The sequence below is a fragment of the Ambystoma mexicanum genome, chromosome 7q (genome assembly GCF_040938575.1).
Source record: "Ambystoma mexicanum isolate Mex_15411 chromosome 7q, UKY_AmexF1_1, whole genome shotgun sequence".
In the NCBI taxonomy this organism is placed as follows: domain Eukaryota; kingdom Metazoa; phylum Chordata; class Amphibia; order Caudata; family Ambystomatidae; genus Ambystoma; species Ambystoma mexicanum.
The window spans coordinates 501234191-501253205 of NC_090941.1; the positions used below are offsets into that span (position 1 = coordinate 501234191).

Consider the following 19015-nt stretch of genomic DNA (forward strand, 5'->3'; position numbering starts at 1 on the left):
TTCTGTAAACCTGGAGCGGGGATCTGCAGTACGAGTCCCCCTCCCAGCCCCTTCATAACACTGAGCATATTTCTAGCGAAGATTTGCAGGGAGAATGCGGAAGTAGTAGTTGTGGCGCCCGTGTGGAAGTCACAAGCCTGGTTTCCAGTTCTCATGGAACTTTCTTTGGATTTCCTCCTGATTCTTCCTCAGGAGTGAGACCTGCTCATGGAACCAACTGGGAGGCATCACCCTCTGAGAGTGAAGGGCACACTACTACTAGTGGCTTGCAGGGTGTTTGGAGAAGATGGGATTTGCCTGGTATTTTGTGCCCAGGTTATCAACTAGTTCTGGGCATCCTCCACCCTCAGGACCTATAATGTTGCATGGTGCAAGTGGGAGGACTGCTGTAGGAGAAGTCTTCATCCCATTTCTGCCCCCATAATGACCATTCTCAATTTTCGAGCTTTTCTCGCGGGTGACTGGAAAGCTTTCAGGAAGTTGGGCATCTGTAGGTTTGCGATTTCCACAGGTCATGCTGCCGTAGGTGGGGCGCTGGTAGGTCATCACCCAGCCGGGGTCCGACTCATGAAGGGAGTGAAGTTTCAGGCTCTTCCGCAACCGATGTACGCATACATATGGAACATCATTGTGGTTCTACCGTTTTTAGTGAGGTGGCCCGCAAATAAATACCTGTCAGTCATGCAGCTATCTGGGAAGCTAGTGATGCTGCTGTGCCTAGTTTCATGCTGGAGAGTCTCAGACGTTAAGGCATTGGAAGTGGATAGGAAGATATATGGCCCTGATGGAGTTACATTTACCGTAGCTAAGCGAACCAAGACTAACTCTACCTCAAAATCAGTATATTGCGGTAGCATCAGCCACGATTGTCGATGGGAGCGTGAAATTATGGCGCAAGCAGGTATTGATTTAACCAGATTTGGGGCGCACTCAGAGGTGCAATGGTGTCGAAGGCATTCATTGCAGGTGCAGCGTAGGCCGATATCCTGCAAACAGCCGATTGGAAGAACGACCACGCTTTCAAACCAATCTAGTCAGTGGCAGCAAAAGTTATGCAGAGCTTTGAACAATCATCATTTTTTTTAATGTATTTATTTATAGTGGAATAGCCAAAATTTGACTTAACACATTTCGACATACAGTGTACGAAATAAAAACAGTTTAAAAAAAAAGAAAAATATATCATCCAGCAGTTTACAATAAACAAAATATACGTCTTAAAAGGGAAGGAAAAGATGGGAAAGAAATTTAAATCAACACAAATAGTTCAATCTGTTACTAACTTCAATTCCCTTAAGCATCTTCCCACCTCAATTGATAAAGCCATCTCATTACCAGAAGATAATCTTGCCCAAAAATCATCAGTATTAAAATGACTCATCATGGACAAATCTACCAAAACGTCTGGCCCTGATACTCCAGGTCCCAAGACAATTAGATAATAAATGCTTAATAGTCTGGACTTCACTACTTGGACACCTGTCACAAATTGATAAAGTCCCCCTTCTTTATCTCTAATAGCTAATAATTCTAAAGTAGGGAGTACATTTAGACGAAATCTCAGAAAAGTAGATCTAAACCAAGGGTTAGGGGACTTCTTTAAATGAGCAGGCACGATTGATAAGCGTTTATCTAGCAGTGTCAAAGAGGCTGATCTTTTGGTTCTTTGCATATCAATCGTATGAATCCAATCGGCCAGTTTCATTTTTTCTTTCACTTTTAAAGGGTTCTGCAGAAGCAACTCGACATCACATTCACAGCCAGACAATAGTTCCAAACATTTTTGTCCTAATGTGTACAAAAAATCATTGGTCCCTTGTTGCAGCTCTATAGCTGCTTCCTCAAAGAGGGAATTCTTAGGAAGATCTAGGATTAATCTGTATAGAGTCAACCGCTTCCACTCTAGCCATGATCTGAGTGACGAGAGACCAAGTTCATAGCGCAAGCAAACAATGGGAACACAATCTGGAAAACCCAAAGTACGTTTCCAAATCCTAGATTATATTATATCCCATTCTATCTCCAGAGCTACAGCGTTATAATCCAAACCATATAAAATTATGTGAACTACCTTCCCTAAATAGAATCTTATAAGGGGAAGGATAGAGAATTTACCAAACTTGGAATTAATTTTTTTCATCTGAGCACTTAGTTTCACCAATTTTAGATCAATAGATGACAACAGACTACTCTTTGATGGAAACAATCTCAATTCAGCTCCCAGATAAGTTAGTTCTGAAACAACCTCTACCGGAGACTGATCCAAATTCCAAGCAAAATTCTTCACTATTTTATTTGGTCTCTTAAATAGAAGAATCTTGGATTTTAAGGGGTTTATACTTAATTTATTGCTCCTAGCATAAGATTCTAACGCGGACAACAGACGTTGCAGCCCCACTTGTGAATAATCCAGGACTACTACGTCATCCGCATACGCTAGCCAATTTATTTTGCCATTACCAATGGAAGGAGATATTAAACCAATATCCTGCAACCAGTTAGATAAATCCACCATAAAGAGTATGAAAAGCAGGGGGGCTAATAAACAACCTTGTCGTACCCCTCTAGTAATCCGAATTGGATCAGAAAGCAGACCCGATCTACCAAGTCTGACCCGCATGTAATAGTTGAGTGCAGCTCTCTCAGAATAGAAAGTAAACCAGGAGGGATTCCCCAGGCATCCAGTTTTCCCCACAGTAAATTCCTATCAACCATATCAAATTCCTGGGATAGGTCAATCCAGGCTCCAAAAAGGGCGGGGCCACCTTGATAAATGACTTAGCAGCAAGGCAATTCAGGACAAGCCCATTCATTGAAGTAGATAAGCCCTTTCTAAAACCAGATTGCTGCTTAGGGATAATTCCCTTTGTTTTAGCCCAGGTTTCCAATTCCCCTAGAATGATGCCTGAAAAGATTTTACTATCGGCATCTAGCAGAGAAATAGGGTGATAATTAGAGGCCAGTGACCTATCACCCTTCTTATAGATAGGTATAACTATAGATTGTTTCCAGGAGTCTGGAATTCTCTTCTGGATAATGATGTTATCAAAGAGGGCCTTTAGTACCTTCACCCAGGTGACTGGATCCAATTTCAAAATCGAGTTACTCAAACCATTCGGACCAGACGCTCTTGAGGCTGAAGATTTCTTGATTAGCAATTCAAGGTCCGGAACGTTAAATTCAAAACACCAATTGGACATTATATCCACAACCGAACACATTGAAGCCTCAGAGTCATAAACCTTGGCAAAATGGTCATGCCACACCCCCTCTTGGGTAACAGAATCCTGTTTCTGGTGATGAGTTACCTCATTCTATCCCATCATTGACCAAAAATTCAGAGAATTCCTAAGAGATAGGGCACAAAGCATTCTCTCAGCATCCTGCTGAACTACCAAATGCTTATGGGCACGAAGCCAATTCCTATAATTATTTTTTAGCTTTGCTATTCCTTCCCCATAAGCCTTCACACATAGGCCCGATCTCTTTAGGATAGATCTCTGATGCCTCAATTCAGTCTTTCGAGCTATAATTTGAACATTAAAGGAATGTTTATGGAACTTGTGGGATTTCTGCATGGGAAACTCCACCGGAAGCCAAATCACACATAAAATTCAAGAAAACCCCAGGTGTACAGAACTCAGACAATTGCTGGACAGATAAATGACTCATCCTATGTCTCAGCTCCTTGTTTAATAGTTGTCCTCCTTTGGGAAACTTTCTAATAACATTACCTGCATTGTTAGTAAAGAGCTCTTGATCATAGCGAGGGGCCGCTGAAACACACTCATAAGACAAGGCCACCTTCAGCATAGCATGGTCATCATTGTTCCCATCCCCCACGATCAAACTACAGCAAGTCTAAAAAATATTTTTTGAGACAAAAAAATAATCAATGGTGGAGAAAGAGGAACCTCTGTGCCAAGAAGGGGAGTTCGGAATTTCCCCCCAGATGTTTCCATTCAGCATAAAGAGATTCCAATCCTGCATAAACTCTACCCATACTTTGCCATTGCTGGACTTATGTTTGAGGTCGCCTGTCCTAGGGTCCAGTGTAGAGATACATTGGGAGTTGAGATCCCCGGCAATAAGAATATCATCCGCCGGGTATCGCAAGGAACAATCAAGTAAATCATCAGAAAGGGCATGCAAAAACTCAGATAAAGGAAGGACAGCAGGGTTCCAATACAAATTTACCACTATCCAACTTGGACATTCAATAGAACTTCTTGTAGCCAGTCTCACCATAAGGATCCCCTGGATACTATTTGAGATAATAACAGAGGATTTAAAGACCTCATTACTAGAGGCCACCAAAAGACTCCCCATTGGTCTGCCAACCCCTGGAGCCAAGGCCAACTGCTGAAAAATAGAGTACCCATCTATACCCACTAAGCAAGTTAACCAAGTTTCTTGAAAAAGAATTAGATCCAATTTTTAAAAATGTCTGATCTTCTAGGCTCCTCAGAGAAGGAGGCATAACCTCTAGTATTCCATGATAACATAGAGCCGACCCTAGAGCTTCGGATGGGTCATACCCATCTTAAGAAAAACTTGTGAGATTACTTCGGGGAGCATATCCCACACATTTGATTGAATGGTTGCGGGAACATCCTTAGTAGCTGCTCCCCTAGCATGCTCTTGGTTAACTACCTGGCAAGAGTGAGCGGAAACAGGTACCGACAAGTCAGAGAAATCTTCAGGCCCCTCTGCTCCCAAGCCACTACCTCTCCCATAATTAAATCTAAACCAAGCCTTGACTTCAGTACTATTGCTGCCGTATTCGTATCAGTGCCAAGTGGAAAACTCACTGCCTCAATGTCATCTGATGAAAAGTACTTCAAGGTTGGAATTCACTTCATTTCCAGAAGAATTGCAGAGAGATTTAACGGTGAATTATTGCGTGTAGATGCAAAGTGTCTTGACAGAAAAACTGTCAGATCTGGATTCTGCTTATACGATTTATCTATCTTCTGGCCTCCTAGAGTTATTCCCATCAGAGCCCCTAAACCAGTAGGAACTCCAGTTCCGATGGCTGAAGACGATCCTATCTGTAGATCATACAAATGACCATCAGACCTGTAGAGTACAGATCTGTCAGGCAGGCAATTTGTTACATCAGTAGTATTTACTTGAAGATTTTCAATACCAGAAATCGCACCCTTGGTCCTGGGACCTAAGGCCTCCCTCTCTGATTTTTTTAAAAAAAATAGGAGCAATTTTCACCAGAGGCTTAGACGATGACTTTTTCTGTTTAGCCATTAAAAAGATCGATGCAATTTCCTTTGGTTGCTCTGCAGGATCGGTTTGACTTCCCACAGTTGATTTACCTCCAGGCACTTCAATTTCGGCCATTACCTGGGCTTTTTGGGCTTTCGATTTAGGAATTTTCTTCCCCTTTTTAGAATCGGAGGGCATCAAAACCATTTCCTTTTGAGACTTTTCAAGGTTCTTTAAACCATCTTTTAACTTTTGCAGATGTTGATTAGTTTCTGAAGCAGTCTGCTTTTTCTTCCGTTTGCGCTGTTTATTTGGAGAAGAGATGATTTCATCGGCTATTAACGCCCTTCTTTTTCTTTTCCTTTTAGACTTTCCATTCAGTTTCTTGCTCCGAGGAGCTATCAGATCCGAATCAGAAGAAGAGATGTTAATTGGCGGACCATCATCCGGGACCATTGATTGAAGCACAATATCCGCCATCACAGCTAATCTCAAGAACTCCTCCATCACAGATGTTGAGAGGGGAGTATCATCAAGAGTAGCCTCAGATAGAATAGGGGCAAGAGATCCTGGAGGTCCTTCCTGTGTCTGGTGATCATGACGTTCAACTTTTTCTAGTAAAATCACAGATACCTTTTTAATTCCCCACATAATTTGGTCAAATGAGCCATTTTACGTGACTGATCCTTTACTTCTTTATGAAGTTCACTCAAAAACCCTCCCAGTGAGTCATTAATTGCTGATTTTAAGGCCACCATAGTAATTTCATTTAATTCCAAATCCTTCGTAATCTCTAATAATATACCTGTATGCTGGTAAACCTCAGTTTTCAGATTTTCGAAAACCTTAACCAATGAGGATAGTACAAAATTTAGAGCCGTTATAGTTGGTGGCACAAGTTCCTCAGGGGTATTCTGAACATAGTCAGCAGGCCTCTCTTGTTCTGGTGATACGTTTTGTGGGTCGTGAGGGATCCCTTGGCACCTTTCTTCCTCCAATCTCAGTGCCACCCCCACACTGTGAGCCGAAACTACCGCTTCCAGCTCCAGCATGTCATCATCTCTAGGCTCACTAAAATCATCACAACGATGAGTCAAAGGAGTATCTAGTTGCACTGAGCCCACCCCTGGAGCTAATAAAGGAGGCATAGTATTAGTCAGAGATGGCTCACTTGTAGAGACTAGATGTTTTGAAATCATATTCTTCATAGTAGAAGTCCTCAGGATAAAGTCAAGATTACCTTGAAAGAGAGCACGGATGGGATGATTTAAAGGCGTTGACTCGCCCTCCATCTGCCTCATCCTTGATAGTGAATCCTGAAAACCCGATCCTGCTGGTGACTGGTGGTCTGAAGGATAGACACTGGGGGGTGGAAGAAAGATACCCCCACCTGATTTATAGGGTTTGAAAAAAGACGCTCTCGTCCTTTCCTTCTCTTTGCGCAGTGGCTTCTTGCCCGTTTCCACCAGAGCAGTTTGCAATGTTCTACGGGCTTCTGAAGGTAGAGCCGCACTGCGCAGGTCATACGTTTTCCCCATTTTGTATTAAAATGTTTGATTTAAATAAAAAATCACACTTCCTTAAAAAAAATCACACTTCCTTAAACTTAGGTCAAAGGCAAAAAATGACAACAGTCCCCAAGTCAAGGAAAAAAGATGGAAGCACACAAAAGGCACACAAAAGGCAGAGAATGATAGAAAATGATATAATAAGGAAGGAGAAATGACCGGAGTGCTTTATTTGTTTTCACAGAGTAATATCTCAGGTCAAAGGTATTATCAGCTATCAGCGCTTGCCTACTCACAGATAATAGCTCACAATAATAGTGCACCAAACGTGCAAAGTGCAGCGGGCGGCCAGCAGGCCTCGTCCCCGCACGCTTACCCACTCCAGCTCTCGTCAGGGCCACGGATTAAACAGAGTCCTGGGAACAGGAGGAAGAGAGAGAGCGGCGAGTCAATCCGCAGATTAATCAAGAGTGGGGCAGGTGCCTCTTTCACACTCCACTACCACGCTCCACCAGTCCACCGCTTTCACCCCCCCCTGTCCCCGCTGCCCCCACAGCACACAACGAGGCTCCACTGGACAGGATTGAATGAAGCAGAACGAAGTCTCCGGGAATGCCACCGCCGACTCCGACGAGGGATCAGAGGAAAGGACCAGGAGACAGACTGTGCGTCACTCGTCACTCGTATCTGACCGTCAAGCCGCGCTGAGCAGATGCATTCAGATGCATTCAGCCGCTTCCGACAGTCCGAAACTGCATGAACAAGCATAATGCTCACCTCCGGTTTCGACATAGAATGAAGAATTCTTTTCCGACCCGACGTGTGCATTGTGAGGTGGTTTGTAAGCAATTTGTATGGCTGTGTGGAGTGCATACCTCCTCACTGACATTGTCTTTCTGTTTCTACAGCGGATGATCAGAAGAACAACTTGGGTATATCTGTCGGAAAGACTGGAGAGTTGGCAGCAGTAAACGGGGCGAAAGGCCCAGGTTTCGGTTATGGCTATTGAGCCCAAGGAATTTCCACTGGGCTGGCGTTTGTCTCAAGTTCTCCTTCAAGACACCTTGTTTGCATGTGGGGGTTCAGAGCGACCAAAGAAGAGGAAGGGACCTAAACAGCAAGTGACTAGAAGGTTCCAAGGACAGGAAGCTGGTGATAAGAAACATATTTTTGCAAAGTTTAAGATGTTAAAACTGCTGAAGTTTTTATTTTTTTCAATTTTTTTATTTTAAAGTAATTTTTATTATTTGAGCAATAACACTCAACAAAACAAGTCCAACAGTGCATGTCATGATTATCAAGCATCAAACATATTTCCATATGATAGTCACTGTATTCCTTTTACCCTCATCCCCTTAATTCGAGTTTACTTCCCTTCACTTCCCACTTCTGTTCCTTCTATAGGTTCATCTTCATCTGTATCTCCAGAGGAGTCCTGATCATCTGGGAGACCTTGGGTGGATCCATGTAGTGTGGCTACTAAGTGTCTCCAAGCCATTAGAGTTTCTGTCTCTTCCTCCCCTCCTCTGTTAGCCACCTCATACCATACCACTTTTTCGACATTTGCCCATTTAAGGAGATCATGCCACCACACCTCTATTCTGGGTCTATGGCTCGCCTTCCAGCCCATAGCAATTCTGCGTTTAGCCAGTTTGTAGGCCAGGTCCTTCAGTTTGCTCACATGTCTCAAGTTGCAGGGTCTTACAAAGCCCCCCACCATACATGCCCATACGGATTCCACATCCAGTCGTATCCCTTTCTCGGTTAGCCGGTGGGTGACTGCGCCCCCAGAATGTCCTAATCTCTGGGCATGCCCAGAACATATGTACCATCCCAGCGTTCACCTCACTGCACTTGGGACATGCTTGTGTTTCTATACTCTTAAATCTGGCAACCCTCTGAGGAGTCATGTACGCCCTATGGGCTTTATATATAGTTGGATCTGCAGCAACCTCGCATTTCTGGACACCTTTTTGTGATATCTCTGGGCCTTTTCCCAAAGCCCATCATGCATTGGCGCCCCCACTTCCTCCTCCCAGTCCCGTCTCAACTGGGTCACCTCCTTTCCCACCCTAGACATCAAGAGTTCATAGATTCAGGAGACTTCAGGTTCTCCCTCTGAAATGTCATAGAATGTTTCTACAGTTTCATCCGATTGATCTGCAAGCACCGATTCAGGCCATGACTTTCTCTCCCTCCGCACCATTCTGGTATAGGTAATATATTGTCCCGGGTGTAGTCCGGTTTCACCTGCTAGCTCTTCAAATTCCATTACTTTCCCTTCTTTCCATAGGTCTCCCAATGTTGCTATATCCACAGGTTCCCAGTGTCTATGAATCATCTTCCTTAGTTGCTCGTCCTCACCCCCCAATGCCCCTAGCGGCATCTGCGGGGAACATGGGGTCGTGTCCTCGACAACCAGGCAAGCTTTTCGCCATACCCCCTATCCCAGTTCCAACAGCCTTCATCGCCCCCTCAATTCTGGTTTAGGCACCCATATCATCTCTTTCAAAAATAACGGGGCACATTCAGATCTTAACAATCTCTGTGGGGGCTTCTGACAGCCATTTCGCCACATGCTGTAGTTGGCTGGCCAAGTGGTAGATCTCGAAGTTGGGCAGTTTTATACCCCCCCTTATCATACGTGTTTTACAATTTCCATAAGGCTATCCTATTTCTGGTGTTGTGCCAGATAAAGCCTCTACATAGGCTTTGTAATTTGCCAAAGAAACGCTTGGGTATCATAAAGGGGATGTTCACAAAGAAATGCAACAGCCTGGGCAGTGCGACCATCTTCAGCAGCGCCACCCTCCCTACCATGGCCAGGGGGAGCTTTGTCCAGAATCTCATGCTATTCCCCAAGTTTGCTACTGCCCTCTCCGTATTATGTGTATGCTTGTCTTCCACGTTGTGATTATGTCTACTCCCAAGTACCTGAAAGCTCTAATCTCCCAGGGCATCTGCAATATTGGTAGGCTCTCCTGCGGGATCCCCGTATATCTACCCAGAGGGAACAGGCTCGATTTCGGGGGATTAACTGCAATCCCTGAGAGCGACGCAAATCGCTCCATTACTTCCAAGATATATTGCAGGTTCTCCTCCGGATATCTCAGGTATAACAGTATATCGTCAGCGTACAGTGATGTGATGTGGTCCCCCCTCTGTATAAATTCCCACCGTTTCGTATTGTTGTCTCCAATATATCGCTTGGGGTTTTAATGCGAGGATGTACAGCATCGGGGACCAAGGGCAACCCTGTCTGGTGCCCCTACTGAGCTGCCGTTTATCCGAGATAGTCGCCCCCGTCTTAACCCTGGCTATTGGGGAGCTGTACATTAATTTAACCCATTTTAAAACTCGGGCCCTATTCCATATTCTTTCAGGGCTGCCATCAGCCAAGGCCATCTGACCGAGTCAAAGGCCTTCACTGCATCTAGCGAGGCAATTGCAATTTCCTGCACATCCCCCTCTGATTGTTCTATGACTCAGTGAAGTCTTCTAAGATTGTCAGATATGCTCCTATGTGGGACATATCCAGTCTGGTCCGGATGTATGAGCTTACCTATGACCAGTCTCAATCTGCTTGCCCACACCACCGTAAGAATCTTGCTATCTTGGTTTAGCATGGATAGCGGTCTGTATGACCCGCAGTCCATGCTAGGTTTGTTGGGCTTGAGGAACGGGACAATGATTGCCTCCCTAAGGGATTCCGTCAATCTCCCCATTTCCCATGCCTTGTTTAGCATTTCCAACAATGGGGGGAGCACCTCCGTCCCATACATTTTGTAAAACTCACTAAGGAGTCCGTCGGCTCCCGGGGCCTTGCAGGTAGGTAGCTGCTTGACTACTGCTTCCAGTTCTTCCAATTTGATTGGGGCATCTAGGTTCTCTCTCTCTTCTGCGCTCAGCTTCGGCAAGCCTATATCCTCTAGTGTTTCCACTATCTCACTCAGTTCCCCTCCTTCCACGTCTCCATACAATTGCTGTTAGAATTCAAGGAACCCATTATTCACTCCCTCTTGGGTGTCTAGTATTTGACCATTCTTCCCGTTTATTGCTCTGATGGCTAGTCTGGGCGACTCCTTTTTGTATAACGATGCCAGCAGCTTTCCTGACTTGTCCCCGCCTGCATGTTGCCTTTCCGTATATTTCGTATAGTTTAAGTTAAACAGCCTCTCCCAGTGCCACCCACATGCCTGCTGTAATTTATGTATAGCTTTGGCGGCCTCCGGGTGGCTATCTCCCTTATTCATGATTGCTTCTAGTTCCACTTTGGTTTTTTGTAGTTCCTGGATTATTTTGCCCTGGAGCCCTCTGGATTTTGCTATAGCTGATCCCCTTACCAGCACCTTAAAAGCCTCCCACAGTGTGCCCACCGAGTCCGCACTTCCGGTGTTCTTTTCAAAATATTCTATGATGTCCTCTCTCAGGTCCTCTCTGAACACTGTGTCTTTCAGTGCCTCAGCTCTGAGCCGCAATGTGGGGATTTTTGCTCTCGGGGGCAGATGTTGCCATGTTATGATCAATTGGGAGTGGTCCGAGAGGACCCTCGCTTTGTATTCTGCCTCCCCAGTCATCTCAGAAGAAACCACATGTAATCTAGCCTTGTGTACAAGGTTTGTGGAGCTGCATAGTGCGAGTAATGTTTGTCTTGTGGGTGGCTCAGCTCAGTCTCCATAAATCTTCTAGTTGCAGTTCACCCACCAGGTTCTTCAAAGTTTTGGCAGCTGGAGTGGGTTTCATTTCCTATCTGATCTATCCATTCCGGGGTCCAGCGTACAGTTAAAGTCGCCCCCCCATGTGACTGCTCGCCCCAGGTACGGGCAGAATTTGCCGTACAAGGTCTTGAAATAGGCTACAGTATCTTGGTTGGGGGCATATGTGTTGATAATGCACACCTCTTTATTTTCGATCAATTCCCTAATCCTCCCGTCTGAGTGTGACTGTTGAAGAGTTATGAATAAAGAAGTTGAAGCATAATGGTTGCCACTGTCTTTTGATAGAATCAAGAATCCCTTTGCCGTTAGCCTGGGTAATCTTCATCATTCTCCCTCTTTTCATATATTCTTGATGTGTTGTCTCGACTGGGATGAGAATGAGCATTCCAGTAATTATCATCTTCGGTCTCCCTCACAAGTCTCCTGCTTTCCCTGTTACCTGGATTGTTCAGTGAAAACGTCACCGGGGCTCGTAACAGGCTGGGATCTTTACTTGCCAGGTTGGCCTCTCGTTTCTTCAGCACTGTCACAAACAGTCTCTCTGTTCCTTCTTCACTCAGCTCGCCCCGTGAAACCCCAGAGGTTGGGGTGCAGGCGTTGTTAACAGATATCCAGGTCCACCAGGGGGCACGGCACCACTTGTTTCCTGCTCATGCTCGGGACACCTTGTATTCTCCTCAGTCTCTCACATCTCTTCTCTTTTCCACGCCATGTGCTGGGTGCTGTACCCATGCTTCTCTCCGGCATTGGACTCTACACATCCCAAGTTTTCCTCCACATACCTCGGCCAGCTGATTCAAAACTCCCAGGTTCTTTCTCGGTCACGGTCTGCGGCTCCAAGTTTATGACGCTGCTGTGGGTCTTCCCAGACATACTGTCGAAGTCCTTCTTCTTTGTTTGACTTCTACTCTGTATTCTTCCAGTGGTTTTCTTCATTCCAGTCCCACATGTTTTCCTTCATAGGTATCAAAATGGCATTTGAATGACAATAACAGATTGTGATTTGTTCTTCATCTTTCTTTACAGAATGTTAGTGAAGGAGGTGCAGTGATATGTTGCTTAGGTAGTTCCTCATAAGAATGGGAGTCCTTGTCCCTAGTCCACGATTTGTCACAGATGCCTCGGAATAAACTTGCTTACGTAAATCTTGTTTCAACAGTCCTTCACTTCACAGTGCCGCAGAAAGGCGCTCCAATATTACTACTGCCTGATCTGAAGAGGAAAAAATCCATCTTTAATCTGCTTGAATTACTAGATGTCAAGAATGGATTACAAAATCAAATCTGTTTTACAGTTTTACAGTTAACATGTACATATTTCACTCACCTAAAAAAACACATTGCAAATGGAAAATGTTTTCTTTACTTTCCAAAACAAGTTTTACTCCCAACTTCAAAGAGTAAAATCATCCAATTTTAGAATTATGTCTGGTGCCCTGAATATAAAGTTACCTTTTATAGTGATTATTACTCCTAAACCATAGCTCTTTCCTATTCAAAAAGCACATAACAGCATGCTTCTGGCACTGGATAAAACTTCTTTAGCTAATTGCAAGGGAGCTAGCAAGAGAGCGTGGCTCAAGGAGAAAGATGTGGCCATGCATGCTCATTTGTGAGGTTATGGTCTGTGCACAGCCTTGGGTATATAGCTGTTAAGTTTCCAATCCACCCACTTGGTGGGTGGGGTACCAAACGTAAATGGGAAAGATCCAGAGACTAGGAATAACAGTCACTGTGAAGTAGTTTTAGCAATGTATTCACGGTTGTAAAACCATGAAATTCAGATGTAATATAGCGTCATAGCTATAGAGTAATATAAAATCTTGGTAACCTTTGTTATGTTGCCCCGGTGGCTGAGGAGAGTTTAGAGAATTCAGAAATCTGCAGCTGTAGACAGAGCAGTTGTTGGTGCCAGACGGTACCATTCCAATGCCATATCTTCAATCTCGGAAACTTGTTTCTCCAAATGTGATGCAAGACAAGTGTCAACATGCTACTGTGATGATCGTAAAGACGAATCACCCATCTTACGCTTATTCCATCATGGCCCCGCCGGTTTGTGAACTTGGCGCTAGCTACAGTCTAGTTGTTTCTTCCCATCGAGCAACGCAGGATGCTGAGGTCACTTCCTCTCCTGTATATCAGCCGAGAATTCCTGGAGACCGACGCGTTGCTACTCTCTTAGGAGTGTACAAACGCTTCGGGAGTATAGCTATCACTGCCCTTCTACCTACCTTATTGTTACATTCTCAACTTTTGCCTCTTATCCACTTCTTACTTCTCATTCTTGGTTTTTCATCTGCACACAGAGTTCGGTATTCGAACAGAACGAGATTTTTGAGCACGAAAGTAACAAGTCACGCCTCCCTTGTACGCGCCTGCACTCGGCATTGTTTTGTGCTATCCATCCAGGTTGGTTTTCCTTCTAGACCGGTTTATTACGATCTTAGTCCGACAGGTCACGGCGCTATTATGTATTGAACGCATTGTGTTTACCGTTACAGTGCGGCTTCTCACGTACGGCCAGGCAGCTCCTACCTTCGAGCCGTTTATTTATATCAAACAGCTGAATACTGTCACGTAAGTGGCCGGTCTTGGTTCCTTCGAAAACATATCTTGCTTAAATATTGTTTCCATTCTTATCATTTCTGTATTTTCACAACAGTCTTGAGAACGCATGGATCCTCCTTCCAACAACTAGTCGTCTCTGACTTACACCTATTGTGGTAATTCTAAACCCTTCTTATCTTTGTTCCTTGTTTAGTTCACTCTTCATTCCTATACTGAACCCTGTGTTTCTCTATACATATTTCATTCAGCATCAGATCCGCATAAATAACACCAGAGCGTAGAGACGGATCTTCAGTTCCTTCCTGCCCGTCTCGTGGAGTCAACGCTCCCCAGCAGTACTTCTCAGGGTTTTCTCCCCCGTGAGGGTTTCCCTGTGATCCCTCCGGCTGCCAAGCATTTGAGCTGGGCTCCGGAGGCGTTTTCAGGGGAATTTCTTTATTCAGCTGGGAAACCAATTTGCAGACACACCTCATGCTTGATCTTCAAGCCGGCTAGGATCCTACCGTCCATCAATATTCCAGGTAGGAGATTCTACGTTTTTTTTGTTCCAATATACGAAGGCTGTTGTATTTTGAAGACAAGTTCAGATTGATTGATCATAACAGCTACCATATCTGAAACCAATACTAAAATATGGTCACTGGAAAATATATGGGGGGCACATAAGGGGAACAAGCATCTGTCTAATACTAAGCAAGAAGAATGAGAATTGAGGGACAAAGCTAAAAGGAGCAGGGTGAGGTAATATGGAAAACATAAGGGGGGGCCAAACTGACATACGAGCCCCAATAAGGTGATGTTTTGGGTGCCAGAGTGCTAAGTGTTGGAGCATCCCAAAAGCCAGGTAGCGGGGGGAGCAGTGAGCAATGTCTGTAGAAAATGTTGCCGATTATGTAGAGGAGGTGTAAAAAGCACAATAGGTTGCTTGGAACTGATGGTGCTCTTCTAGTGGTAAAAGTATGCGTTGCAAGCAATCTGACTGGCCATGGCACACTGAAGAGAAGCTCTGAAGTGCTAGTTGCAATTGTATTCAATCATGCACATAGTCTTTTAATTTCTCATACAATTGTTTTTCATTTTTCTTCCAGATGGCATACAAAACCCTAATATGGCATCCGACGCAGCAGGAATTGTAAAGACTGTGGTATGTCATTGGGGGAAAAAGGATACATTATTAGAGGATACTTGCATAACAAAACATATTAAACATTCAGTGACCTACGTCAACCTTAAATGTAATGAAAACAACTGATGTAAGTATACTATTGTCAGCATAATAAATGCAATTTAAAAAGGTGGCACAATCATAATTATGCAAATAAAATGATTTCTCATGCATTGATTATACATGAATATGAATAACTGTGCCAACAGTGTAATGCACATAGAATTAATGTGCTTTTATAGTTAAATGTGATAAAATAACACTGTTTAAAAGAGAAAAACATCTTTTATTTGCCATGCTCGTTAAAACAGAATTACCGTAAGCATAGCAATGGTTTTATCACCAAAAAGTCCTCCAATACAAAAAGCATAATATAAAAATGCCAATATACCAACACAAATAAGAAGTTGTATACATTTTAGTTAAAAAAATGCATTTTAGTAAATAAACTTGCAAAGCATATCAAACAAAAGTAATCTAATTCAAGATTGTGAAATTGGCCATACGTAGTCAATGATGAAAAGAAAACTCCTACTGAATTTTTACAATAACTGGGAGAATGAACTTAAAGGTGTTGTTGACGGCAATATATATAATGTAAGAATGTTAACCTTCAATCAGAAATGAATGAAACAAACAATATAGGAAACTAGATTGTAACCAATAATCTGCTTTGAATACCTCTGCAGGGCACAGCACTGTTTTATTTATCCCAGGTTTGTTACATTTGGTGTATATATGTTGTATAAGCATGCTCGGTACCGTTCAAGAAGTGGAACATATTCTGAGCTCATAAAATTGGGGGCAGGTCCGAGAACATTTTGAAATCCTATATTAAGTCAGTAAGTTTAAAAATAAAGTATTGCTATGTAAAGAAGTAGCTAGTGTGACGGGGTGAGAAATGCGAGGCGGACAACTTTGTAAAGAGTTTTCAATGTTAGCTATTTTATTAAATAAAAAGGTTGGATTAACGCCTCACTAGCCCTACTCTGATGAGGATTTCCCTGCCTAAAATAAACCAAAAGAAACACTCTTAACAAAAGGATATCTGTCCCTCACACTTGTACATGAAATAAAGCCATAAGGAATTGTATGGCAGTTAAGTTCAACAAATATATATAACATATAATCAAAGTCACAATATAACCCCCGTCTCTTCTCATAACTGGGTGAATTCACCCTTCCCCAGTTCAGAGCAAGATTTTGCTCCACAGTTCAACTGAAATGAGGAAATCATGGATTACCACAATGTTCCAACAAAGTTCTTGAGGATTTAAATTTGATACCAAAAGTTCTCTTATTTCAACAATGTACCAAACGAAATAGTATGTTCTGACTCCTCCTGGAGTAAGAACAGGTTTCACATTTGTCTTCTTCAAATAATCAACAATTGTCTTTGTCAGGATGATTTGCTACAAACTTTGGTTTCTGAAGAAAATGTAACTCCTCCACAGCAGGTTTAATGAGTTGGCTTTATTAAAACCACAGTTGAGCACTTTCATTAACTACTACCTGGTTTACAACCATGCCAGGTCTTCTATACCAGCAACTTGACATACAGCTTTACTTATCTGCCTGTTTAACACTTCACAAAAGAACAGTGTGCTATAGTGGTAAATTCCAACTTGGAACAACAACAACTTTGCAAGGTTTTGTTGGCATCAAACTTTAAATCACTTTCAGGGGAACAAGGAATCACATGAGTGCCCTTTATGACTCCTCTCAATCTATGCTCCTCTCCCTCTGGATAATTTTCTTCAGAAGGGCAACCTAGATTTGCCACCTTTCTTTCTCCTCTACACCAACAACCAAATAGTGACCAGGATATGGTCTTACTCTTTCTGTCTTGGCAATGTGTGGTTATATCATCTGATGATCTCTATTTCACAACACATAAACAGCAAGTCTTACAGCTCTTGGGGTTCCCAATATTCCCCTCTCGCCTTGAGCAATGTTTGTTATGTTGATATTGCTGAGGTTTTGAATACTCTTGGCTTGGGTATTGCTTGTAAGCTTTTATTTGTACTAAAGCGTCACTTTGGTTCAATAAGTATAACTCTTGTGTTTTTTGAAGTGTTCGGCATTCAAAACAGTTATTACTGCTTCTTTCATTCACACGCGTGAAAATTCCTGCCTTGAACACGTGGATAGCTTCGGAGCGCCCCGGAGTCAGTTGCAAGCTGTGAACTCACTGAGTAACTAGCTTGAGCCTGTTATGCTTGCTTGCTGTTTGCAGGTCTTCGGTCATTGACTCCTCACACCCAGCCGAATAGCCTCCTATCGTCCACCTCTGCCCACGCCACTCACAAATTGAGCTTCTTCTGCTCTGAAGAGGCTCAGGGTCAACGGGCATAACTGGAGGCAAGGATGCTCTCAAGACCCACCACTGCCTTTTGCGTTAGTGGTCCCGGTGCCTTCTCTCGCCTTCAGTTTCACCTTCCTCTGCATACATGGCCTACACGGATTTCTCCTCTCCTGCTGCTCTTGATGCTCTACTGCCTGCACCCGAGGAGGCATCTTAAGCCTCTCAGTCTCCCTCATGTGTAGGTCTTCTACATTAATTAGCTGACGGGTCCTACAGCAGTATTCCTCTGCATCCCAGTTCCTCAGTACTGATGGAATTATGGGACTTGAAGTCCCTGCCAAAAAGTTAGTTTTCATAACATTTTCTACTTTACAATAAGCCATTAAGAGATTGGGGTTTCGGGGAAAATTAAACAAGGGGGTTTCAAGAACACCACGCCCAGGGTCGGGATCAGGAAGTGTCTGCCTTCCCCATGCCACATGAGGAGGGTCCCAGGCAATGATTCTGGGGGAGTCTCTACTGATTCATCACACTAGTTTATGAAAAACCTTTCAATATATTTTTTACACACTGCACATTTTGTTTTAATCATTTCAAATAACAAGTTGTGAGATATGTGCATATATATTCATATGCCATATTTTATGTTCTTTACTACATTTCAAATGGGATGCTTGTATGCTATACATTGATACTGGCTTGCATCCATGATGTTGAACTGCATGATCTTACATAATGTAATGACATTTTATAACAAACATTGATGGAATAGTAATTTATACAACTTTGATTTATGTTTGTTTTTAACATTGTACTCCTCCCTTGAAAACTGAAGATTATGGTCGCATGTTTTTAAAAGAGGATTTGAGTTATGAATCCTAAGGATGTTAGAGCCTCGAAAACATGAACATTCCAAATGCCTAGTCAACCCGAAAATTTGACCCTACAGAGATTAGTATTGAAATAAATTAAATTGCTAAAAGGTGTAGTGTACTGAAAGGTATTCAAATATACAAAGCAGCTCTGTATTACATTGAGACAACTTTAGGAACACAATTTAATTACTGATACAAAATAACATAATACCCTTAACGGATGGAAATACTGAACAAATGCGAACATACCAAACGTAGGTAAAACATGAATTAAACAATTATAAAATTATTATTGACATAGCAAAGTACATGCATTAAGTAACAGTTGTTGAATGTAAATTGGTAATCCATAAGTACTGCAACTTTATGATTGAATCACTGGAAATATAAAAGTATCATTGAAAATTGATAGAGAAAAATAGACGGTACACTTCAATACAAAGTGATTATAATGCATGTGTTGTACCATTATAACAAAATCCAGGAAAATTAATTATCAGCAATAAAAATATATTTCAAATTGTAAAAGATTTTTTTTGTCAGTCTTCAAACTCAATGTATTAAACAGACAATTAAGAAAAATATCACTGGAACTAAAATGATGTATTTGCAAAAATATGGTGTGTCTTGGAATTTCTGCTTTCTTTTTATGTT

The 19015-nt window shown here is 42.8% G+C and overlaps 1 protein-coding gene across 11 annotated transcripts in view; it reads left to right on the forward strand.

Moving 5' to 3' along the window:
* The window catches only part of RCBTB2 (RCC1 and BTB domain containing protein 2), a 1530600-nt gene that overhangs the window by 242122 nt on the left and 1269463 nt on the right, over positions 1-19015 (forward strand). For 8 of the 11 annotated variants that reach the window (XR_011284121.1, XM_069639837.1, XM_069639845.1 and 5 more), the window contains one exon: positions 15105-15160. Coding sequence is in view for 10 of the 11 variants with exons in the window: in XM_069639837.1 (XP_069495938.1) it covers positions 15105-15160 (56 nt within the window). In the remaining variant the exon portion in view is untranslated. Of the gene's footprint in view, positions 1-15104; positions 15270-19015 lie in introns of all 11 variants that reach the window. The other 3 variants (XM_069639842.1, XM_069639843.1, XM_069639841.1) reach the window with 1 other exon arrangement.